The sequence below is a fragment of the Phanerochaete carnosa genome, assembly GCF_000300595.1.
Source record: "Phanerochaete carnosa HHB-10118-sp unplaced genomic scaffold PHACAscaffold_8, whole genome shotgun sequence".
NCBI classification, from domain to species: domain Eukaryota; kingdom Fungi; phylum Basidiomycota; class Agaricomycetes; order Polyporales; family Phanerochaetaceae; genus Phanerochaete; species Phanerochaete carnosa.
Window position 1 is genome coordinate 1847371 of NW_006767635.1, and position 24339 is coordinate 1871709.

Below are 24339 nucleotides of genomic sequence, written 5' to 3' on the forward strand. Positions count from 1 at the left end.
TAACCTCAGCATACCCTCTGTTACTGTCTCTCCTGACGCCAGCCTGGTGGCATTTGGCTGCTGGGATAACAAGAACGATCATACACTTGGGTTAGCCAGCCTTATTACGCCACGAAGAGTCAGTCTGATGCCTTACGAGCGTGCGTATGGCGCGCCCACAACCAGGAGTCTTCCAGATCGGGAAAAACTGACACTCTTGACGAATGATTCGTGTGCGGGAGACAGCTTGATGTACGAGCCAAACTCGCTGTTAACGTCCCAAATCCGTATCGAGTGGTCGTTGGAGCCAGAGGCAAAGACGGCGATGTCCCCATCCAGAGGGAAGTCTACGGTGCTGACCTCGTCAGTGTGATTATTGAGAGTGCGAAGGTGTCCGCCAGTAATGGCATCCCAAATGATGATGGTCTCGTCTTCGGAGCCTGAAGCAATATATTTGTTATCGGGTGAGAACGATATACATCTGACTGGGCCGTTGTGTCCTTCTAGAGTGTGTAGATGAGAGCCTGTGATGGCATCCCACAGCCTGACTGTCTTGTCCGCAGATGCCGAGACAATGCGGTGTCCGTCAGCTGAGAAACACACTGCGATTACTGAGCTCGAATGGCCTTCGATAGTGAGAGTACATGTGTCCCATTGCTGCGAGAGTCCACTGAGCACCCTTGGAAGTCCAATTCCTTGTCCTGCCCTGGCGTAATGCTCTCGGAGCTTGCTGGATGTAGGACAGAAAGGGATGAGGCCAGAATATGCTTGGAGACAAGAAACACTGAGGCCTGGGAATGACTGCTGTATGGCTCGCTGGCAATCATACAACAATACGACGACGTCGGAGCGTGGGAGGGGTAACTCCTGGATGTCACAGTATGATCAGTGATAATGTCAGTGAGAACGAAGCCGCTACATACCAGTAACCTTTTGCGAAGTGTCTGCAGTGCTGAAACTGCACCGCCTAATTCCCCAAGGAGGCTCAGAACCTCCAGCCAGTTCAGCAAGTAGCTCGAGCCGAACTTGATCAGTAAGTCGAACAGCTCGTTGTCAACTTCGCCACGGAACATATGGTGTGTCCAATGAAAACAGGAGTATTGCAGGGACGGAGGAATGTGCTCCGCCACAAGCTCCGGAAGTCCAGGCACTTCCGAGTTCGGCATGATCCGCCCAATGTTGCAAATGTCCGTCCGCAGTCCGCCGATCATGGTCTCGAGGCACCGCTGGGCGATAAACCTATGCTGGAGTGCCGGGTTGACCAACAGATCGGGGTCGTGACATCGAGTGGCGTCAGTGAGAAAGTCCTGGAATGAGTGGTGGATGAGGCTGATGACAGCATTGTCATCGTCGGGAATCACGACGATCGACTGGAGGTGAGTCAGCGTAGTCCGAGCCGCTCCATGTTCGAGGAGCATGAGCTTGTCAATCGCATTTAGCGACAAACGATCGCGGATGAGGACGAGCGTGCCCAGGGTGATCTTCAATCGCAACTTGAGCTCTCGAGTAGTGTCTGGGTGCGCACTCTTCAGAACCTGGAGGTACAGGTTGTCCAGCTGGTGGAAGGGAATTGCCGCACCTGCGGACAACATCCCTTGACCCTCGAGTAGTAATCGAAGACGACCATCTGGGTCACTGGCACTGGTATCCTCAATATAGCGTATGACGGTAGCGGCATATATGAACAGCTTATCCGAGAGCTTGACTAGTCGTGCCACCTGTTTCGCCGAAGGCCACGACCTGCCCAAACCATATCTCTCCCGGATATCGGCCATCCTCTTTTGCAGGAAGATGCCAATGTCGCGCTCGGTGGTGTTCGGCGGCACCTCGTGAAGAATGATGTGTTGGGTGGTGTTGAGCAGGCCGGTGGAGCGGAAGCCATAGGTAATGTTTGGTGTAGGGCGGCTTGTGAGGAGAATCTTCAAGGGAAGCAGGCTGGAGACATGCTCGGACAGCGCGCGGACAATGAGAGATGTTGCATGATCGTCCTTGCACTCGTCCAATGCGTCAATGACAACTACGCAGGGTGGGAATGTCGGCAACTTTCGCAGAGGATCGACAATCAGACGCTTGAGCTGATGGGAGACGAGAGTTGTCTGGATGTGAGGCTCCCGCTTCATGACCTCCACGATCTTGTGCTGGAACTCGGGAAAAAACAGACCAAGCTGGTAGGCGATCGTAGGGAATATCATCTGGAAATCACTGCATTCTCGGTTGTCCCTAGAACAGAAGAAGCTTGCGCCGAGATACCCGCGTTCTGAGCACCACTGCGCCACAGTCTGTGCGATGGTCGACTTGCCGCTACCGGCCACGCCGCTGAGCAAGAACACCCGTGCATCTGCTCTCGGCAGCTGCAGAACGACCTCAGGCATCCGTAGTCCTGCCTGATCCGGAAGGAACCACTGGTAGACGGTGTTCAGAGTCTCTGATCGCGTTTGACCTTCGCAGACGGAGCGTTGGCTAGGGTAGTCGAAGCGGGCGGCATCAACGTATCGAGGGATAGGACTAGCTATAGGACTAAATTGGGCTATGCCATCAAACATGAAGCAAGAACGCTTACAGCTGCCAGCCGCGATTTGACTGCCCAGTCCCCGGATTTCATCGGTCACCCTGTCGAAGCCCTTCTCCACTGTCACGGACAATTTCTGAGATGCGCCCCGTAAGCCTCGCACATGTATAGGCATAGTGTATAGTCACGCACACTAACGGCAAGCTCGATATTCATCGCTCCTCCAACCTACGTGCAGCAATAACGAATTAGGATCCTACTCGCCAGATTGCAAATCAGACTTACAAGGAAGTTGTTAATGGCCCATGACATCTGCCTGATGCAGTCGTCTATTGTTCCGGCATGCGAGTCTGAGCTGAGAAGTCGGGAGAATTTGGATCGAAAGTTGAGCTTGCGAACCTCCTTCGCCACCTCGCTCAGCTGCCTACACGGAGTTGAGTGACCGAATCAACAGTAGAGCAGATCGATTCTCACCCCACGAGGATATCAATGCGCCGACGTAGGTCTTCGGGGCAATTTCCCCTGTCCTTGAAGATAGGGTGTTGGAGAGTGGTGGAGAGCTGAGTGACATATTTCTCGAAAAGCTTGATCTGCTCGGCATTCGCTCGCATTTTCTGGACCGAAACGGATGAGAAGACGGCGCGCAGTAGCCTCGCACAGTTCACTTACCTTCACAACACCGACAATGCCTACTACTCCCCCGACAGCGGACTGAAGCGGTGGAAACGCTGCGCTTGCGTCCTTGGCGATGTTGAGGGCAAGCACCACGCCATCGAGAAGTGCCTGAATATTCTCGTTATCCTCCGATCCTTTATTGCTGGTGTTCAAGTCCATCCTGCGTCTGCTTGGGAGGCGGCGTCGTCGTCGTCGTCCGAGGTCGAGTACGTGTAAAAGCACCTACGCCGAGCATGCTACGCGTGCGAACATGGCCCACTTAACCTTGTCGCACTTATCGGCAATCTCCCCAGGCACTTATCGAGTCGATGTTCATCCTTTCGCCTACCTTACGAACTAACGCTAAGCATGACAAACTGTAGAGGGTCACGAAAATGTATGTCATAGGTCAGTCGCACATGTCCAGCAGCATCACTGACATAGGCAAGTCTCAGCGAACAGCATTGACGATGCATTTCGAGACCGCAGTACCAACGTCCAAAGCAAGGGTAAAGACGGTGGCTAAACAGCTCAGAGATGCGGGTAGCCGTCGTCTGTGCGCCCCAAGCATACGGCAATGGCGCAACAGGTAAAGGAATGTGTCTGTACGAGGAAGGAGTCGCCGCTCATTTTCGCCAGCAAGCACCAGCAGCGGCATGCCTACAGTATTCGGGTACTGTACAGTCGTTCGGGGCCAGACGTCGTGAGAGCGGCGGTGGAGAAGATGCTAGTGGAAGTGCTTGACGCCGCGGTGCTGCTCGCAGCCCGAGCTGGTGTGATCGGTAGGGCCTTGGTACCACTTGAGGACCTGCTCGAGGGCTTTGTAGCGAATGCCGGCAGGAGGAATGCGATCGCTTGTACGTTCACGAGGCCAGCAGTCTTGTAGTCTAGCAGGACGAGCCTAGTCGAGCGCAAAGCTTGCGTGAAAGCTGATGAGATAGGCTCCTTTTCGTGTTGGCAGTGTACGGGCGTGAGCGTCGGAGGGGGAAGTAGAGAGAGGTCCGAGAGCATGTGGGAGCGGGTCATAGGAAGAAGCCAGCTCGCAGGGTGCATCCAGAATTATTGGTATGAGAGCCCAAGGGAGTCCAGTAGGAAGGTGGGGCCTCGATAAGTGTGTGGGGCCGTTGAGTGTAACAGTTTATCGGCCTGTGTACCGCAGTCAGTATGCGCAACGGTAATAAGCGCAACACACATGCCTGGTCGCAGCGGTAAGTGGCAGAAGGTCCGACAGATGATCCGGCTCCTGCTCTTGGAGGGCCTATCGCGCGCTGAAGTGTATTTTCGTGAAAGCTTGGCCCATACCGGAGTGTGCAGCGTCTCGTCCATGCGGGATTAAGCTCGACGTGGTGACCGCTCACGCCCGCATGGCGGCAGTAGGAAGCATCGACTGGCTACAGCGGCGGCGAGGACTAGGGAGGTGAGGAGCGCGACTCGTTGAGCAACGTCCTTCGCGCTGTGTGTGGTGGTGGTGGGACAGGACACGCAGCAAAGAGGAGACAGACCCCGCGTCACGGCCGGCGCTACCAGAAATCCGGCCTGGCGGTGACGGCGGTGACGGCGGTGATGGCGGCATTGATCGTGCTCGGCGCGCGCTTCACGCTCTCTCATACACCAGGCGCACACTTCCTGCTAGCAAATCGACTCTCGTGCTTTCGCCATTCCTTATTATCGTCGTTTCCACGCGCACTGCTCACGACGCCGGAATACCAAACCATGAAACCGCACTATCTAGACTAGATATGCTACTTGACGAGTATCGCGTATGCGCCGACGGGTCCAAGCGTACGCTCAGCCCTGAGCGCTGAGCTCTGAGGCGTCGTGCTGGCGGAAACTTGACCGCAGAAGGTGAGTATGCGCTCGCAGTGCTATCCAGCGTACGCGCTGACACTTTGCGAATGCAGATCCTCCCTCTCGTTTCGATCTTGAAATTTCTCACCACTCTTCTCGTGAGGACTCGCCTCGTATTACCAGAACGACCCGCGTGTCAGCAGAACCTGTCATTTAAGCTTGAGCTTGAAGGACAGAGTGTGAATATCTACTTCGCGCCGGTGACCATAATGCCCACTCACCTCATGCGAATGTAGCATTCCTCTGCTTCGCGGACATCCATATATATTGCAGAGCAATCCTAGCTTGCTCTGCTGTGAGTATCTATTTTGCATTGCCCAAGCGAAGTGCTTATGGGGCGTTCCACAGCTGTCCTCGGTCGATAGACGTGCCTTGTGCCGTCTCGCCAAGTCTGCAGGCTGGAACGTTAGTGCCATTTTCATCGACGCGTGCACGATCAGATAATCAGTTCTCGGCTATCCAGGTTACCGCAATCTCTGTCTCAGAGCGCAGTCACTAGTATCGAGACGACCCGACAAGTGCTGGCCGCGCACCGAAACCCTCGGTCGTCGGACGCACGAGCCTGGGTTGAGAGTCGGGTGCAGCAGCCGTCGGTAGATTGACCAGCTTTCCTCCATCGGAACGCGATGCATGGTATCGGCGAAACCCGGTGTGCTGGACCTCTCTTCGCTTGCCGTCGGCACGGTCAAACGCGAACCAACCTGGGAGGCCAGGACCTTAGTCGCGGGAAGCCCAGAGACAATACCGCGGGGGGCGTGAGGCTTACGCCGACACTGACGACCTGCAGGCTACGGTCAGGTCAGGACCCTGTGCGGCTGCCAGTAAACTATCCGCCCAATTGTTGAAACGCGATGCATGATGTCGGCGAACACCCCCACGCCGACTCGCGCGCGGCCATTTCGGACAGCCTGTACTTACTGTCGAGCTCGCCGGAGTGATTATCAATGCGAGTCAAGTTAGGGTGCTTGGGATTTCGGCCGCGGAATGCTCAAATGCAGTGTCGAAATGCTCCAGCATGTCGAGGGCCTTTGATGCAGGCGGAAGACGATGTCAAAGAATATCAAGCAGAGCAAAGGAACTTGATAACAAATAGTGAGCGCGATTAACTATCTACGTCTTGTCGTATGCTTATCCGTTACGCTCTGGGCTGTCCTTCAACGCTGTGAATTCGAAGCTGGAGGAAGTTTGAGATGGTAAGAATGAGAATGAGAATGGGAAGGGGAAGGGGAAGGGAGAGGCCGAAGGCAAGTGCTCGATCTTCTGGCCACAGTGGCGAGTCTTCTGTTATCCTATTGTGCTGGTACCTCGCTGACGATCCACACAGTGAAGATTGTGCGGAAGATATCCGGACGCGCACGTAAGCTTTTCGAGATGCCGAGATCGACTGGCTTTACACCGCATTCTTGGATTTGGAGCTGCACTTCGTAGAACAATGCCTCCAGGCGTTGCGAGAGGTCAAGGGTGGTTGGATAAATGAGTAAGTGACCTACGTGACATTCCGAGACAAAGTACTAATGATACTCTAGTGCGATATTGGCATCCATAGAGCATTCGAACTGCGCTTGACCACACCCGCTTATTGTTCTTTCGGAGAACGTCGGAGGCTTGTCTCGCAGAGGGTCCTCGCCTATGAAGTCTGGACGAAGATAGACGAGCGAAGCGGCAAGCGGATTTCTTCCCAGCGACGTACGCCAAGAACGTCAGCGCTTCGCTCTCATCTTCGAGCAGCGCCCTCCTTCACGCCCGCCTACTCTCCCTAGCAGCTTCCAGCTGCCGTTCATCGCAGAGCACGTCGACAGACACCTTGTTGGCAAGCGAGGATGAGTTGTCGGACTTATTGTTTGATTGAGAGCACTTATCAGGTGCTTCTGTGTTCCTGTGTTCCCCGGTCCTGCTTGTGCTGCCCCTTTCTTGGGTTTGCTCATGTATTCAAGTATCAACTACATACACCTTGATACCACCAGACTAGATTCCTATGTGCGCTACTAAATACAGGATATGAAGAGTCCAGTCCGTAGCTAAATGGTTATACGAACAGCTAAATATGTCCTAGAATGCTCTGTTAGGAAGACGAGTACTCATATAGGCAAGGAGTCATATCTAGGATGATGACCCGACCGCCTTCAGTACCGAAGGCCACCAAATTACGGTGTACCGCTATGGACCCTCGAGAAACCATATTGTAGTGGCGCATGAGTCGGAAGGTGGACGGTACCCAGCATAGTCTACGCCTCTCGGTAGCAGATATGTACCAGAGCCAGTTGTCGGCTAGGCAGAACGCATACTCTGCGTGGTCGTCCTGTGAGGCCGAGCGAGGCCAGTGCTGGGGCGAGATGTCATCCATGGTGGCGTCAGTGATGAAGGACCTCTCGGAAGACGAAAACGCGATACTCTCTGCACAGTCGCCTCCGTCATAACAGTCGAGGAAGGTCGCTTCGGGCGCGATATCGGCGAGGGTCGAGCCGGCGGGACCGCCTGCTTGGACACCCCAAAGCGTGACTCTGCTTGACTCTGCACCAGAGGCGACGAGGAGACGGCTGCTGTCCGTGGAAAACGCGAGCGCCGTGGGCGGGCCATATGCACGCTCGTACCGCACCAAGTGGACTGCTTGTGACGTCGTCAGGCTGACTAGCCCAAGAATATGGTCGTCCGGTTCCTCGCTCCAGCAGCCAAATGCTACTAGGCTGGCGTCGGGAGAGACAGCAATAGAGACTATGCTGAGGCTTTGACTATGATAGACGACGCGTGATTCCGCACTGCGTGTCCTCGATTGGCCGACTTCCCAAACACGGATGCTGCCATTGTCCGAACAAGAGATCACTTGCTTCCCGTCCGGAAAGAACTTTGCCTGATTTATGTCGTCTTCGTGCCCAGTAAAAATCTGTTCGCAACAACCGCTCTCCACGTCCCATAAACGGAGAGCCGACTCAGACGCGTCGGACTTGTACTCTGATGAGAGTAGTTTCTTTCCGTCGGGGGAGAATGATAGGTACGAGACAACGCCTTGATGACCTTCGAGTACTCGCAACTGAGTGCCGCTCGCAGTATCCCATAGACGAATCGTAGTGTCTCCCGACCCGGTGGCGAGGATCTGTCCGTCAGACGAGAACGTTACGGAGCGTACATTTGAGGGACGTTGAGGCTCGGCGCCAGCACTCCTGTGCATGTCCGACTCGCGGTCCTGGGTCAATCTCTCCTTCAGCTCCTTCCTCGTGGATTCACGTTCCCTCTCGGCCGACAACAGAGACAGGTCCCAGATACGGACGCTTTGGTCACCACCACAGCTGGTTATCCGCTGGCCATCGGGGGAGTATCTGACGCTGAGTACCTCACGAGAGTGTCCTTTCAACGTGTGGAGGGTGGAACCGCCTGCCACATCCCACAGGATGATGGTATGATCTGATGAGCCGGAGGCTAGTGTAGCGCCATCGGGGGAGAAGTCGAGAGACCACACGCTGGATGTGTGGCCTTGCAGTGTGCGTAAACAGTGGCCGTCGACAGTGGAATGTAAAATAATGTCATTAGCTGTGCGCCCTTGTCCCGAAGCAAAAATGGTTTCGTCGGGCGAGATGGCGACGGAAAAGATGGCGGTGCGTTCAGGGTGGTCGAATTGTGCGATGCACGTCCAGGCGCCTGATTTCCAGACCTTGCATGCACCATCCTCGCTACACGAAACCAGCAGTGTTCCACCTTGGGAAAACCTGACGCACTTGACGAAAGATTTGTGTGCGGGAGATAAGGTTCTGGACGAGACGACGTCGCTGTTGATGTCCCAGATCCGTACCGAGTAGTCATGGGAGCCGGAGGCGAGAATCGCAACGTCGCCATCTAGAGAGAAGTCTACAGCTGTGATCCAATCTGTGTGACCTTTGACAGTGCGGAGGTGTTGGCCGGTAGTGGCATCCCAGATAATGATAGTCTTAACGTCGGAGCTTGAAGCAATGTATCTGCCGTTGGATGAGAACGCCGCGCATCCGAGTCGGACCACATCTTCATCTCCTTGCAGGGTGTGTAGATGTAAGCCTGTGATAGCATCCCACAGCTTGACTGTGTTGTCTGCAGATGCCGAAACAATGCGCCGGCCATTAGGCGAGAAACACGCGGCAGTTACGGAATTTGCATGGCCTTCGATAGTGAGAGTGCATGGGTCCCAGTGCTGCTGGAGTCCGCTGAGTACCCTTGGCAGCCCAATTCCCTGCCCGGCGTAATGATCTCTGAGTCTGCTGGATGTAGGACAGAAAGGGACGAGGTCAGAATGTGCTTGGAGACATGAAATACTGAGGCCCGGAAACGATTGCTGTGCGGCTCGTAGGCAATCATATAGCAGCGCGATGATGTTGGAGTGTGTGAGGGGTAAGCCCTATGTGTAATGCCGTGATTAGCGATGACACTAGTGAAGGCGAAGGTACCACATACGAGCAATCTGTCGTGGAGCATCTGCAGTGCTGAGATCGCACCGCTCAGCTCGCCAAGGAGGCTCAGAACCTCCAGCCAGTTCAGCAAGTGGCTCTCGCCAAACTTGGTGAGCACGTCAAGCAGCTCGTTGTTGATTTCGCCGCAGAGAGCATGGTGTGTCCAGTGAAGAGAGGCGTACTGCAGGGACGGAGGAATGTGCTCCGCCACAAGCTCCGAAAGCATAGGCACCTCCGAGTTCGGTACGCTCCGTCCGATCCCGCAGATGTCCGTCCGCAACCCGCCGATCATAGTCTCGAGGCACCGCTGAGCAATGAGTCCATGCTGGGTTGCCGGATGGACCGACAGATCGGGGTCGTGGCATCGATTGTCGTCAGTGAGGAAGTCGTGGAATGAAGGGTGAATGAGGCTGATGACGGCATCATCATCATCGGGAACCATGACGACTGACTGGAGGCGAGTCAGTGCAGTCCGAGTCGTTCGATGTTCGAAGAGCATGAGCTTGTCAATGGCATCCGGCGACAGGCGATCACGGATGAGGACGAGTGTGCCCAGGATGATCTTCAACCGCGACTTGAGCTCTTGGGTCATATTCGGATATGCGCTCTTCAGAACTTGGAGGTACAGCTCGTCCAGCTGGTAGAAGGGCATTGCCACACCTGCAGGCGAAGCCCCTTGACCCTCGAGCAGTAATCGAAGACGCCCATCTGGATCGCTGGCATTGGCGTCCTCGATGAAGCGCATGGCAGTAGCGGGGTATATGAACAGTCTGTTCGAGAGCTCGAGCAGTCGCGCAGCCCGTTCTGCTGAATGCCACGACCTGTCCAAACCGTACCTCTCCCGGACGTCGGCCAGCCTCTTCTGCAGGAAGATATCGATGTCACGCTCGGTGGTGTCTGACGGCACCTCATGGAGAATGATGTGCTGCGCCGCGTCGAGTAAGCCGGTCGAATGGAAGCCGTGGGTAATGTTCGGGACGGGACGGCTGGTCAGGAAAATCTTCAACGGTGCCAAGTCAGAAGCATGCTCTGACAGCGCCCGGACAATAAGAGATGTCGCCTCAGAGTCCTTACACTCGTCTAGTGCGTCGATAACGATTGCACAATCCGGGAATGTTGGTAGCTCTCGCAGGGGGTCAACAATCAAACGCCTCAGCTGGTTGGAAACGAGAGATGTCTGGATGTCGGGGTCCTGCCTCAAGACCTCTGCAGTCTTCTCCTGGAATCTGCGGTCCCACTGACCAAGCTGGTAGGCGATTGTAGGGAATATCATTTGAATATCACTGCATTCTCGGTTGCCCCTAGAGCAGAAGAAGCTCGCGCCAAGGCACCCGTGCTCCGAGCACCATGCCGCCACCGTCTGTGCGATGGTCGACTTGCCCGATCCGACCTGCCCGGTAAGCAAGAACAGACGCGCTTCTACTCTCGGTGGCTGCGGGGCGGCCTCGGGTGTGCGTCCTTCACCCTGGCTCAGGAGGAACCACTGGTAGATGGCGTTCAGAGTCTCCGATCGTGTTCGTCCTTCGCAAGTGACGCGTTGGCTAGGGTAGTCGAAACGAGCGGCAATAGCGTAGTGCGGGGCAGGGCCTATTATCAGGCGGGGACTATGGAGTTAGGTCGTGCAATAAAACACGAAGCGAGAATGCTTACCGACAAAGGCTTGTTTCTCGTCAAGCCGCAACTTATCGAGGCGGCTCAATATTTCCTGCGATGTGCTCATTAGGTCGTGCGTACGTGCAGGGGCGACATATGGCTACTTACGTTAACACCGACCTCGACGTTCATCGTCCCCCCAGTCTATATGCAATAGTAGTGAGTAATACAGCGCCTCTTCTCTCGTAAGTCAGACTCACCAGGAACACCTCGATGGCCCGAGAAATATTCGTAATATGTTCGTCTATGGTTCCAGCGTGCGTATCTGACCTGGACAATGGCGAGGGTTCGAAGCTGGAGGAGGGCTCGCGAATCTCCTTCGTCGTCTCCTTCAGCTGCCTGCCCGAAAGTGAGTACGCTGAACGAGTAGATATCGAGACTATGGTCTTGCCTCTCGAGAATATCGATACGCCGGCGCAAATCCTCCGGACAGGCCTTCTCGTTTTTGAAGATGGGGTTTTGAAGAGTGATAGAAAGTTGACTGGCATGTTGCCCGAGGAGCTTGATCTGGTCAATATTCGCCCCCATTTTCTGAGCAAAAAACGGATCAGAAGCGTTCAGCAGCCTCGAACTGCCCACTCACTTTCACGACATCCAATATAATACCTGCTACTCCCTCGATGGCGGACTGAAGCGGTGGAAATGCGGCAGCCGCATCCTTGACGATGTCGAGGGCAATGACCACGCCATCAAGGAGTGTGTGAAGGCTCTCGTTCGAGGACTCCATGCCTGTGTCGCGGGTGTTTGAGCTCATTCTGTGTCTGCTAACAGCTACGTCGTCGTCTGAAGTTGAGTACGCAGGATAGCCTCAATCGGGGCGAGCTAGTCTCCGAGGTTTCAGGAAGGTGCAGCGGTAACAAGCCATTTGTAAATGGTGAATTAGCGGGCTTTGAAAGTCCTACTGCAGAGCTCGCCACGAGGAAAACTGCGAGCTCCGAAAGCCCACACTGCATTTCTCTAATAGCGGGCTGAGAGTCTGAAACCAAGATTAGAGCGAGCAGGCACTAGGCGCGCGCTTGACTGAACTTAACCTTGAGGCCAAGTTCAGTCAAGCTTGTAATACTGTAATACCTATCGGCAATCTCACTAGCGCCAATGCCTACCTTCCAACCGGTAGACAGATTTCCATCCAAAAAAACAACGCCATAAGCCAACTGCACGGATTTAGCATGCATCACCGACAGAGACGGAGCACGGCAGAGCAGCATGAACACATCTCGCCACTGCAGTCGCAATCACCACAGCAAGCCTATAAACGGCACTCGAACGTCGCAGAGATGGAGATGGGATCGTCTGTGCGTGTTCGCACGCGCATCAGGACAAAGCCGAGGTAAAAAATTGTGCGGGGGCAAAATTACTGGCCTGTTTTTCCCCGTAAGCACTGGGCGCCAGCAGCGCATGTTCACGGTGGCCGCGCAAGTACAGCTGCGCGAGACTGGACATCAGAGCCGGCGTGGCGGTGAAGATCGCACTTTCGAGCTGGGAGCGCTCGAGGGCGAAGCGACCGAGGAGGAGACGAACGTGGTGTGGAGGCTCCCGTGCGGCTTCTTCGACGGCGAAGGCTGCGCAGAAGAAACCGGGAGTGGTTGTCGGCGCAAGGTCGTCGCTGCCGCCGCTCTCTCCGTCCAGAATCCGGCCGTCGAAGAAGTCCAAAAGCCTCGCCGGCGCGGTATCAACTTAGATCGCGACATTTGTTCATTTGTACCACGGGCGCGTCTCACTCCCGCTACGGGATGTACAGTTAGTCGCGCAGTACAAGGACGGTCAGGTCGAGCAGTGACTAACCTGTTCCCGCCCGGCCTGTTCTTCATACTTGTTGCTTGTACGTCCGTCGCCTTTTCGGTTGATCTCCAAACAAAACAAAAAAACAGGCAGCCTCGTTTCCGTCACAGCCGGTGAAGCGTTCGTCGCGCCGCGACCCGCGCCCGCGCCAATGACGACGTACGGCTCATATGTACTCTGGTATGCGGCCACTTCGCAGAGCGACTGCGAGTTTGACGGCATGGCGAGATACTAGGCGCAGTAGTTATTGTTGCGTTTCGGCATCTACGAGGTGTGGGATGTTGTCAGCTTGGTGAATGAGCCTGCCGCAAGGCGCAACGAGCTCTGAGCGAGAGTTAGCGTCATCTTTCACGCGGTCTGTTTGAGTATACGTACCTATCTCTAGGGACCCCTGTCTGGCCCGCCGCCTTCGCGTACTCGAACGCCGCGTGACGGCACGGCCGAGCCATCGCACCGCTTCCGCACCTCTATCCCGTCGTGCCGTTCATCCAAAAATCGGCGTCGGCGTCGACAGTTTGCTCTCGTCCGCTGCGAGCAGAGCGTCGCTCGTGTAGGAGGCGACCTCGCGGACAAATCTCACGTCAGCTTGTGCTCATCACCAAGCCAACGTCGACCATCGGCGCGGACTTCTTGCAGGTTCAAAGGTTGGCGACGTCCCGTTAGGCTTTGAGCTCGCATCTGCCTTCGGTGTCGTCCGACGCCGCGTGTGGAGCGCTCTTGAGCAAGAGAGGCGAGAGGTGCGCGCCGCGAAGCGTAGTAGGGGCATGTACAGCACGTCCATGTCCCGTAGCGCAGCAACGAAGGGTGCGGTCTCGAATGTAAACGCGAATTTATGACGAAGGCAGGGTCTTGGAACCGCTCAAGGATCTGCTCCAGGACTTTGTAACGATTGCTGATCAGAAGAGTCGCGATCGTCGCGTCTTGTGCTTCCACGGGGTCTGCAGTCTTGCAGTCCGGGCAGATGTGCCCAGTCGAGCGCTGGGCTTGCGCAGGGGCTGTTGAGAGAGGCCCCATTTCGTATTGGCAGTGTACGGTATGAGTGTCGGAGGGGGAAGCAGAGAGAGATTCGAGAGCACATGTGCAGATTCCGGGGGGGGGGGGCTGGTCATACGAAGAAGCCAGCTTACAGGGTCAAGGACTATAACAGTCTATAGGCCTGTATACCGCAGTCGGTATATGCAACGGAAGGTAGGCACGGCACACATACCTGATCGCGGTGGAAAGTAGCAGAAGGCCCCACAGACGATCCAGCTCCTGCTCTTGGGATGCCCATTGGATGCTGATGCTTAGTTACGCAAAAGCTTGGCCCATGCTTGGGTGCGCAGTGCGATACAAGGTCAAGCTAGCTTGACACGGAGACCGTGGAGCGTCCAATGGATACGGGGTGGAGAGGAGCGCAAGTGACTCGAGCAACAACAAATTTTGTGCCGTGCTCAGTGTTGGTGGGAGCGGGAAGACAGGCGCGCAGTGCGCGATTTCATGGCGTCCGGCGAGCGGAAGCGACGGCTGTAGGGGCCGTCGAGAGCGCGAGCGGCAACTTGCTAGTGGGATCCGGGGATGGACGTAGTCTCGTTTCCATCCGCTCTTAACTCCGACGTGTAAACACTGTCGGCCAGTGCATCGGACTTTGAAAGCAAAGTGCACTGGCTCGTTAGAGCGTCTGGTCCACTTGGATCATCCGGGGGGTCTCGTCCGCACGTGACTGACGCGCACACATACCGCGCCCGTAGCCTGCCGTTGGCGGCTATTTGGGCTGCAGTGGTACTCTCCGTTGCAGGGGGCTTATAAAAACACAAATGTACTCAAGAATATATCAGAGGCACTTTTACATATATGTCTGACTGCATACACGAACGCCTTACTCATCACCAGCAACTTGGCGGTGCGCAGGCGGTCACTTCCTCAGGGAGCGTGTAGATCACGTGCGAATGAGGCCCCCCCGGATGATCCAAGTGGACCAGACATTCTAGCGAGAGACTGCACATCACCATTGATGTCCGACGCAGTCTCCGACCGGCGAAGTCCGGGCGCGCTAGAATGGCTGGGGACGAGACTAGGATGGACGCGCGAGCCGTGAGCGCGAGCACGAAGAGGGCGCACGCCAGGATCACTGTCGTCAGAGCCGCCATCACCGACGGGCCGAGACGCCGGCTGGGAACTGGACTCGACATGCCACTCGACGAACATCGTGTGTGCGCCGGTAGGCTCGAACGTCCGCATAGCCCCGAGCCCTAAGGCATCATACCGGCCAATACCGCACCGTAGAAGGCTGGGTATGCGCTCGCAGTGCCGTCCAGCATCGCAGCTCCAGTCATGCCGCAAGCAGCGCCATCACCAATACCTTCCCCATCAACATACTCTCGCCGACGTCTAGCCCTGCGCAATCATGCGCATACCATGGCAGCCTTACTGGCAAGAATACCTGACGATTTCGCGACCCGCGTATTTCTCGCCTATTGCACCGCCCCAGGGCGCATGTGGAGGCTCAGAGATGGTACAAGTTCTGGCGTAAGGCTGCGCGGCACTACAGCGTCCTTTTGTACGCTCAAGGCTATCACATACACCCTCCACGGCGATCGGTGTACCCGCAATTGGAAGCATTTCAAGATTGCGGTGGGCAAGTTACGGAGTACGTCATGATATGCGCTCGTAACCGTTGGCTTATGGCTGATATCGTGCAGGGCGCCGCAGGCAAAGAGAACAAAACCGAGGTCTAAGATCAAGAGTCGGCTCTTGGGGGTATAGTGGATCGTTGGCGAGTGTCGGTAGAGGAAGTGAATGGACAACGACAAGATCAGCATTGCGAGCACGAGCGGCAGAGAATCTACCGCCCTCGCCACCCTATGCGCCATTCTCGCCCTCGCCATCCCACACGTCCTCCTCACCGTTGTCGGCACGAACAGTGCCAAAGGAAATCGCGTCGTGGGCTTCCAGTTGGCCAAGAATTTTCCTGGAGCGTCGAAGCCGTCGCCTACGGGCACCACCAAAACGGTTATAGGCGTATACCTGCACCAGTCTGTCGTCTTCACCGTACACATGCCGTTGAACCTCCGGCACCGAATGACGCTTGGGGAGCAGTCGCAGCCTCGATACCGCGACTGGTTCCGTAAGCACTCCGAGCGATGGCAAGTCCATCTGTTCCCCGGAAATATTGAGCATCGCTGAACTTAACTGTCTTCGCAGATAAGATCATGGGCGCACACACCTCGACCTGGGTGCTGAACGCTTTGCAGGCGCTCTCCTTCTTGTCGTCATCCCGCCATCATCTTCGCCACTGGTACCATCCTCACGCTACTGTCATGTCGGCTGATACGAACGAACGGCGACGAGGATAGGCGGGGGCGTTTCACAGTGAAGAGCTGGGCGTGAAGCGAAAGCTACCAGAGAAGGACACGCTTGGCGCAACACCGGAACACGTCTTCCCGCTCATCCCCAACGAATGCTAATTCCACCCGAAATGCATCGCCACTGTTACCTCGCCACTCCTGCCCTTACGTTTGACCCGCCCATTCGTGAGGAAGGTCTGCTTACCAAGGTCCTTCTCCAACAAGATGCACCTCCTTCTGATTATGCAAACCGAGATCGTTGGCGCTTTGTCCCCGTCTCTCATCTCGCCATCAACCACGATACTCCCGGCCGCCGTACTGCGCGCTGCCTGTGGGCCTCGCGCGATGGCCTGGCTCACGCGCACATCATCTCAATAAGAGCGGACGTCTGGGCGGCGAGTACGAGACCCTGGCGCTGCCCTCGCCTTGGCCCACCACTGTGGGGCACTCGCCATCACCGCCTCGTTGGACGCTCAGACACTGCATCGCCGGTCTTGTCGTCGAAAGCTTGGTCGATACTTGAAGAACATCCTGTCCTGGGCGGTATCGAGCTTGACGCGGAGACTGAGCACGCTGGGATAGCGGCAGCGGGGGGCGTTGTGGATTCCTGCAGCCACGGAGAATGCAAGAGCGAACGTCGGAAGGGCCGGCTCGTCCAACGACATTTATGTGCCGCGTGGTTCTTGCGGCGGGATGGCGGGAGATGTGGAGGAGAGAGAGCAAGCCAGAAGCATGAGGGGCAGCGCGAAACTGACCTGCCCGGCGTCACGACCCGCATGACGGCGAGTGTGATGGCGCTGAACGCACAGCTCCAGCTGTGTTGGCGAGTTCTTCCACTTATTCGACGATCTCTCAAGACCTCGTGAAGCAGCGCGGGTCACAGCAACTCCATGGCGACAGCCATATCTCCCTCCCTCGCCCGAATCGCCTCCGTTACCGAAGTTGCTGCACACGGGATCCTCGTCCTCGTTTCCAGGCGCTCCCTCCTAGTTCGAGTCCTGTCACGAGCAGCACCATCACCGGCACCTTCGAACCTCATCAACATGCCCTTACCGACGTTCAGTCTCGCACAGTCTTGCGCGTACCATCATCACAGTCCCGACTAGTCTTGCTGGCAAGAGCACTTAGAGGCGATTGCGCCCACGTACAGCCGCATTTCTTCGCTCATCGCCCCGTCCCGCGGCACATGCAGAAGCACAGAGACGAGACCAGTTCTCCCGCAAGGCCGCGGTGCTACCAGTGCCGGACCGCGCGAACGCCCTTCACGGCAGTCGATGGACCCGGGACTGGAAAGCACTTCGAGATCGTGGTGGATCAGTTGAGGGGTACGTGGTGACATGCGCCTTTGGCTACAGGCTCTTGGCTGATATGTTGGACGCGCGCAGGGCAATGTAGGCAAGGCGGAAGAGGCCAAAGTGCGGGGCCGTTCATCGGAAGTATGATGGATCGTCAGCTGGTGCTGAGAGAGGAAGGGGAGGACAACGACACTGCCAGCGCCGCCAATACGGCCAGCAGCGAGAACGCGCCGCCCTCACCATCCTATGCGTCTCATTGGCACGGCCAGTGCTGAAGAAAGCCGCATCGTGGCGTTCCAGTTGGACAAGGACTTCCCTGGAATACCGTAACGGTCGTCTACGATGAATACCTTTGAAACCGCCATAGACGCCGTCGGTCCGCTGGCTTTGAGGAGGAGAAAACGTGCTGAACGACAGTCAAGGAGCGACTCCAGCCTCGATACTGGCGACTAGTCCTGCGAGTCCGCCGAACGACGGTAAGTCTATCTTTTCACCGGTCACATCGAGTACGACTGAAGCTCACTGCCTTCGCAGATAAGACCACGGTCTCACATGCCTTGACCTGGCTGTTGAGCGTCTCACAAGCTCTCTCTGTCCTGACGAACGAGCACGCGTGGATGACGGTTGTAATGTCATCGCCGTCTTCACCACCGGTATCGTCCTCGTGCTACTGCCGTGTCGACCGACGCGAGTAGTGCCTTCCTCGCACAAGACCACTCGGACATCCGATCAATCGCCGCTCAAGGCCTACGCCCGGCATTCGCGACGAATGGAAACGAGCCATCAGTGCCGCAAGCGTTGGGACGAGCAAAGACGAGGATAGGGCGGGAGACGGACAAACGCGTAATTCAAAGGCTGGGCGTGAAGCGAAATCTGCAGGGAGAAAGACAAGCCCGTCGATGCACGCGGAAGGCATGGCACCGAACCACGTCCTCCCGCTCGTCCCCAACGAAGGCTAACCCTGCCCCGGATGCGTCGCTGGTACTATCTTGGCACTGCTGCCATCGGGCTCGATCCGCCTACCAACGATGATGGTCGCACTTGTGCTGCACCAATCCCTGGCCGTGTCGCAGGGCGAGTTGAGCGTCAAGGCTAGAGATCAGGCCGAGGAACTTATCGGGGACCTCGATGGCTGGTGGACGGACGAGCTGAACGGCAAGATAAGTCTCTTCGTGACGATGTACATCGAAATCATCGACGTCTTGTCCCCGTCGCTCACCCCCGAACGGCACCTGCATCTGCACCCAACATTCGCCACAAACATTTCCAGCCACCGTTTCGCGCATTGCCTATGCCTTCGCACAATGATCTATCGTGCACAAGCACTATCTCAATAGGAGCGGACGTTTAGACGAAGTACAAGATGCTGCGAGTGGCGCCTCCGGTGCTGCGCTTGTCCCTCAACTTCGAAGCGCTCGCCGCTGCCGCCGTTGCCTCCCCCGTGCCGCTCGACGCTCAGACACTGCATCAACAATTCTCTGACAAATTGGTGGAGGGGCTCGGCTCGGCGCCATCGTCGCAGAGCACGATGACGAGTGCCTCCTTCATGAGCGCAAGCTTCCGGTCTGAAGTTGGGAGGACGGGCTGTCGAGCTCGCTATCTGACCGAGGACGCTTATTGGATGACTCTGCTCTTCTGTGTTTCCCGGTCTGCTCATATGGTTGTCCCGTTCTTGGAGTCGCTCATGCATCTGGGTGTAAACTATACATACATGTCGTATTCCTGTGTGTGCTACTGAACGTAACGCGAGACGCAAGCTTGGTCCATATTGAAAATGATCATATGCCCATAGCCAAATACATGTCCTATTATCCCTCAGCAAGTGCGAGGCAAGCAAGGAGTCATGTCCAAGATGACAACTCGACCACTTTCCGTACCAAAGGCTACAACATCACGATACACCGCAATGGATCCTCGGTAAGCGATATCGAGCTGCCGCACAAGTCGGAAGGCGGCCGGGACCCAGCATAGCCTGCGCCTCTCGGTAGCAGATACATACCACAGCCAGTTATCGGCTAGGCAGAATGCGTACTCTGCAGGGTCCAAACTGTCATCCTGCGAGGCTGAGCGGGGCCGGTGCTGGGGCGAGATGACACCCATGGTGGCGTCCGTGACGAAAGACGTCTCAGTAGATGAAAACGCGATATTCTCCGCCCAGTCCTCACCGTCATAGCAATCCAGGAAGGTCGCTTCCAATGTGGTGTCAACGGCCGCCGGGCTGGCTCGACTCCCTGCATGGATGCCCCAAAGAGTAACGGTAGGCTTCACTGTACCGCCACTGGAGGCAACCAGGAGACGACTGCCGTCCTTGGAAAATGCGAGTGCTGTGGGCGCGCCGTGCGCACGCTCATACCGCACCAAGCGGACCGCTTGTGGCGTCGTCAGGCTGACTAGCCCAAGTGTATGGTCATCCGGTTCGTCACTCCAGCAGCCAAACGCCACCAGGCTGGCATCAGGAGAGACAGCGACGGAGTATATACTGAGGCTTCGGTCTTGGTAGACGACGCGCGATTCCACGCTGCGCGTCCTCGACTGGCCGACCTCCCAAGCGCGGATGCTGCCATCGTCCGAACACGAGATCACTCGCTTCCCGTCGGGAAAGAACTTCGCCTGGACCACGTTCCGCTCATGCCCAGTGAACGTCTGCTCACATCGACCGCTCTTTACATCCCATAAACGGAGAGCCACCTCGGACGAGTAGTAGGGCTCGTATTCTGACGAGAGTAGCGTCTTTTCGTCGGGGGAGAATGATAGGTACGAGACAACGCCTTGATGACCTTCGAGTACTCGCAACTGAGCGCCGCTCGCAGTATCCCATAGACGAATCGTAGTGTCTCGCGACCCGGTGGCAAGGATCCGTCCGTCAGGTGAGAACGTCGCAGAGCGTACATTCGACAAATGTTGAGGCTCGGCGCCAGCACTCCTGTGCATCCCCGACCCATGGCCCCGGGTCAATCTCTCCTTCAGCTTCTTCCTCGCGGACTCGCGCACCCTCTCGGTCGACAACAGAGACAGGTCCCAGATTCGGATGCTATGGTCATAGCCACAGCTGGCTATCCGCTGGCCATCGGGGGAGTATCTGAGGCTGTACACCTGGCTGGAGTGCCCTTTCAAAGTGCGGAGGGTGGAACCACTGGCCACATCCCACAGAATGATGGTACGGTCTTCTGAGCCGGAGGCAAGGGTAGTGCTGTCGGGAGAGAAGTCGAGAGACCACACGTCGGATGTGTGGCCTTGGAGTGTGCAGAAGCAGCGGCCGTCAGCAGTAGAATGTAAAAGAATGTCCTTGGCTGGGTGTCCTTGTCCCGAAGCAAAGATAGCTTCATCGGGCGAGATGACAAGGGAAAGTATGGCGGTGTGTTCAGGATGGTTGAATTGTGCGACGCATGTCCAAGCACCTGATCTCCAGACTTTGCATGCACCGTCCAGGCTGCACGAAACCAGCAGTGATCCAGATCGGGAGAACCTGACACTTTTGACATAAGATGTGTGTGTGGGAGACAGGGTCCTCGACAAGCCGATGTTGTTGTTGAGGTCCCAGATCCGTGTCGAGTGGTCATGGGAGCCAGAGGCGAGAACTGCAACGTCCCCGCCCAGAGAGAAGTCTACAGCCGTGACAATATTGGTGTGACCTGTCAGAGTGTGGAGGTGTTGGCCGATAGCGGCATCCCAAATAATGATAGTCTTGTCATCAGAGCCCGAAGCAATATGTTGGTCATTGGGTGAGAATGCCACACATTGGACCGTGTCCTCATGTCCTTCTAGGGTGTGAAGATGGGAGCCTGTGGCAGCATCCCATAACTTGACTGTCTTGTCAGAGCCTGCAGAGGCAATGTGCCGGCCATCAGATGAGAAACACACAGCATTCACTGAGAATGTTAAATGGCCTTCGATAGTGAGGATGCATGGATCCCAATGCTGCTGGAGTCCACTGAGCACCTTTGGATGTCCAATTCCTTGCACAGTGTAGTACTCCCTGAGTTTGCTAGATGTGGGACAGAAAGGGATGAGGCCAGAGTGTGCTTGGAGACATGAAATACTGAGGCCTGGGAATGATTGCTGTGTGGCTCGTAGGCAATCATACAACAATGCGGTGAGGTCAGAGTGTGGGAGGGATAAGCCCTGAGTGAAACAACATGATCAGTGAGGACATTAATATTAGTGAAGGCAAAGCTACTGCGTACAAGCAATCTCTTGTGGAGCATCTGCAATGCTGAGACCGCACTGCTTAACTTCGAGCCGCCAAGGAGGCTCATTACTTCCAGCCAGTTCGGCAAGTGACTCTCGCTAAACTTGATGAGCAAGCCAAGCAGCTTGTTGTCGACTTCACCATGGAAGGCATGGTGTGTCCAGTAACTACAGGCATACTCCGGGGCCGGGGGGATGTGCTCCGCCACAAGCTCCGGAAGCCCAGGCACCTCCGAGTTCAGTACACTTCGCCCGATCTTGCAAATGTCCATCCGCAGCCCGCCGATCATGATTTCGAGGCACCGCTGTGCAATGAGTCCATGTTGGATTGAAAGATTGACCAACAGATCGGGGTCGCGGCATCGATTTCCGTCAGTAAGGAAGTCATGGAATGAAGGGTGGATAAGGCTGATCACGGCGTTATTGTCATCGGGAACCATGACGACCGACTGAAGGTGAGTCAGTGTAGTCCGAGTCGTTCCACGTTTGAGGTGCATGAGCATATCGATAGCATTCGGCGACAGGCGATCACGGATGAGGACGAGTGTGCCGAGAATGATCTTCAACCGCAATTTGAGTTCTTGGGTGATATCCGGATATGCACTTTTCAGAACTTGGAGGTACAGCTTGTCCAGCTGGTAGAAGGGCATTGCTACACTTGTGGATGACTCTCCTTGGCCCTCGAGCAGTGATCGAAGACGACCATCTGGGTTGCTGGCATTGGCGTCCTCGATGAAGTGTATAGCAGTAGCGGCATATATGAACACTCTGTTCGAAAGCTTGACTAGTCGCACCACCCATTCTGCTGTAGGCCAAGACCTGTCCAAGCCGTATCTCTCCCGGACGTCGGTCATCTTCTTCTGCAGGAAGATCTCAATGTCGCGCTCGGTGGTGTCTGGCGGCACCTCATGGAGAATGATGTGCTGCGTCGCGTTGAGTAGGCCGGTTGAATGGAAGCCATAAGTAATGTTCAGGACGGGGCGGCTGGTCAGGAAAATCTTCAAGGGAGCCAGGCCAGAGACATGGTCTGACAGCGCCCGGACAATGAGAGACGTCGTCTCAGCGTCCTTACACTCGTCTAGTGCGTCGATGACAACTGCACAATCTGGGAATGTCGGCAGCTCTCGCAGGGGGTCAACAATCAAACGCTTGAGCTGGCGGGAGACAAGAGATGTCTGGATGTCGGGGTCCTGCCTCATGACCTCTGCAATCTTCTCCGGGAATCTGCGGTCACGCAGACCAAGCTGGTAGGCAATTGTAGGGAATATCATTTGAATATCACTGCATTCTTGGTTGTCCCTAGAACAGAAGAAGCTCGCGCCAAGGTACCCGAGCTCTGAGCACCATGCCGCCACGGTCTGTGCGATGGTCAACTTGCCCGATCCGGCCTGCCCGGTAAGCAAGAATAGTCGCGCGTCTACCCTCGGTGGCTGCAGAATGTCCTCGGGTATCCGTCCTCCAGCCTGGTTCGGGAGGAACCAGTAGTAGATGGTGTTCAGAGTCTCCGATCGTGTTCGTCCCTCGCAGGTAGCGCGTTGGCTAGGGTGGTCAAAACGGGCAGCAACGGCGTAGCGCGGGATACTATGGCCTACGATTGATTGGACACCTCGGAGTCAGATCGTGCGATTGAACGTGAAGTGACAATGCCTACCAGCGAATGCTTGACTCTTATCGGGGGGCCGTATGTCGACTTTGTCGAGGCGGCTCAATATCTCCTGCGATATACTCATTGGGCCGTGCGCATGTGCAGGGACTGCATACGACTACTCACGTTCACACCAACCTCGACGTTCATTATCCCCCCGATCTGTGCGCGATGATAGTGAATATTACAGCGTCTCTACTTTCGTAAGTCAGACTCACCAGGAACACCTCGAAGGCCCGAGAGATCTTCGTGGTGTGTTCGTCTATGATCCCAGCGTGCGTATCTGACCTGAACAATCGCCTGAGTTTGGAGCGGGAGGCCAACTTGCGGATCTCCTTCGTCGTCTCATTCAGCTGCCTGCGCGAAAGTGAGTACGCTGGACAAATCAGTCAAACTGAACAATAATCTCACCTCTCGAGGATATCAATACGCCGGCGCAAATCTTCCGGGCACGCCTCCTGATTCTTGAAGATAGGGTTTTGCAGAGTGGTGGACAGCTGACTGGCATATTGCTCGAGGAGCTTGACCTGGCCGATATTTGCTCCCATTTTCTGAAGCGAAACAGATGAGAAGTGAGCACGCAGCGGCCTCGAACAGCTCGCTCACCTTCACGACACCGATGATTCCGACAACTCCTCCGACCGCGGACTGGAGGGGCGGAAATGCCGCAGTCGCGTCCTTGGCAATATTCAAGGTAATGACCACGCCGTCAAGGAGTGTGTGAAGGTTCTCATTTGAGGTCTCCGATCTTGCATTGCGGGTGTTCGAGCTCATTCTGTGTCTGCTCACGGGTGCGTCGTCGTCGTCGTCGTCGTCTGAGGTTGAGGACGTGGGACAACCTCGGTCAAGGAGGTAATGCACCGTGCGTGCATGGTCACATGGCAAGATGGATTCGTGAACCTTGTCGTACCTGCCGGCATTGCAATCGCTCTAGCGCGACGTCGGGTCAATGCTTACCTTCCACTCGACTCAAGAACCAGCTGAAAAACGATAGGTGAATTTCCAAAACATGTGCCATAAGCTAGTTGCACACAGTTGACAAGCATCA

At 55.9% G+C, this 24339-nt stretch overlaps 5 protein-coding genes across 5 annotated transcripts; all 5 read right to left on the reverse strand.

Moving 5' to 3' along the window:
- Positions 1–132: 132 nt before the first annotated feature.
- PHACADRAFT_211974 (uncharacterized protein) lies at positions 133–4622 on the reverse strand (the record flags this gene model as incomplete). The annotated part of the gene is made up of 7 exons (XM_007399032.1): positions 4339–4622; positions 3158–4288; positions 2963–3102; positions 2774–2912; positions 2681–2716; positions 903–2624; positions 133–846 (listed from the first exon to the last, which is right to left on the reverse strand). The coding sequence occupies exons 2-7, from the start codon at positions 3320–3322 to the stop codon at positions 133–135; spliced, it is 2916 nt and encodes a 971-aa protein (XP_007399094.1). The 5' UTR covers positions 3323–4288; positions 4339–4622.
- A 1888-nt stretch (positions 4623–6510) lies between these two features.
- PHACADRAFT_211976 (uncharacterized protein) lies at positions 6511–14008 on the reverse strand. The gene is made up of 9 exons (XM_007399033.1): positions 13213–14008; positions 12841–13161; positions 11639–12781; positions 11420–11586; positions 11256–11394; positions 11164–11199; positions 11053–11107; positions 9407–10989; positions 6511–9350 (listed from the first exon to the last, which is right to left on the reverse strand). The coding sequence occupies exons 3-9, from the start codon at positions 11807–11809 to the stop codon at positions 7053–7055; spliced, it is 4449 nt and encodes a 1482-aa protein (XP_007399095.1). The 5' UTR covers positions 11810–12781; positions 12841–13161; positions 13213–14008; the 3' UTR covers positions 6511–7052.
- A 1146-nt stretch (positions 14009–15154) lies between these two features.
- PHACADRAFT_261377 (uncharacterized protein) lies at positions 15155–15846 on the reverse strand. The gene is made up of 2 exons (XM_007399034.1): positions 15519–15846; positions 15155–15466 (listed from the first exon to the last, which is right to left on the reverse strand). Exons 1-2 carry the CDS (start codon positions 15687–15689, stop codon positions 15440–15442), a joined length of 198 nt encoding a protein of 65 aa, XP_007399096.1. The 5' UTR covers positions 15690–15846; the 3' UTR covers positions 15155–15439.
- A 163-nt stretch (positions 15847–16009) lies between these two features.
- On the reverse strand, positions 16010–17505 carry PHACADRAFT_261379 (uncharacterized protein). The gene has a single exon (XM_007399035.1). The coding sequence runs from the start codon at positions 16826–16828 to the stop codon at positions 16637–16639; it is 192 nt and encodes a 63-aa protein (XP_007399097.1). The 5' UTR covers positions 16829–17505; the 3' UTR covers positions 16010–16636.
- A 483-nt stretch (positions 17506–17988) lies between these two features.
- On the reverse strand, positions 17989–24134 carry PHACADRAFT_211980 (uncharacterized protein). Its single transcript, XM_007399036.1, has 7 exons — positions 23898–24134; positions 23703–23842; positions 23510–23648; positions 23418–23453; positions 23298–23361; positions 21643–23234; positions 17989–21580 (listed from the first exon to the last, which is right to left on the reverse strand). Exons 1-7 carry the CDS (start codon positions 24063–24065, stop codon positions 19274–19276), a joined length of 4446 nt encoding a protein of 1481 aa, XP_007399098.1. The 5' UTR covers positions 24066–24134; the 3' UTR covers positions 17989–19273.
- Positions 24135–24339: the final 205 nt, after the last annotated feature.

Coding starts and splice junctions, on each gene's coding strand:
- PHACADRAFT_211980 (XM_007399036.1), bottom strand. CDS start 24,065: ATGAGCTCGAACACCCGCAATGCAAGATCGGAGACCTCAAATGAGAAC. Junction 23,649..23,702: donor CGTATTGATATCCTCGAGAG/GTGAGATTATTG, acceptor ACTTTCGCGCAG/GCAGCTGAATGAGACGACGA. Junction 23,362..23,417: donor ACGTCGAGGTTGGTGTGAAC/GTGAGTAGTCGT, acceptor AGTATATCGCAG/GAGATATTGAGCCGCCTCGA.
- PHACADRAFT_261379 (XM_007399035.1), bottom strand. CDS start 16,828: ATGTCGTTGGACGAGCCGGCCCTTCCGACGTTCGCTCTTGCATTCTCC.
- PHACADRAFT_211976 (XM_007399033.1), bottom strand. CDS start 11,809: ATGAGCTCAAACACCCGCGACACAGGCATGGAGTCCTCGAACGAGAGC. Junction 11,395..11,419: donor CATAGTCTCGATATCTACTC/GTTCAGCGTACT, acceptor ACTTTCGGGCAG/GCAGCTGAAGGAGACGACGA. Junction 10,990..11,052: donor CGAGAAACAAGCCTTTGTCG/GTAAGCATTCTC, acceptor GCCTGATAATAG/GCCCTGCCCCGCACTACGCT.
- PHACADRAFT_261377 (XM_007399034.1), bottom strand. CDS start 15,689: ATGGCGCATAGGGTGGCGAGGGCGGTAGATTCTCTGCCGCTCGTGCTC. Junction 15,467..15,518: donor TTCTCTTTGCCTGCGGCGCC/CTGCACGATATC, acceptor ATCATGACGTAC/TCCGTAACTTGCCCACCGCA.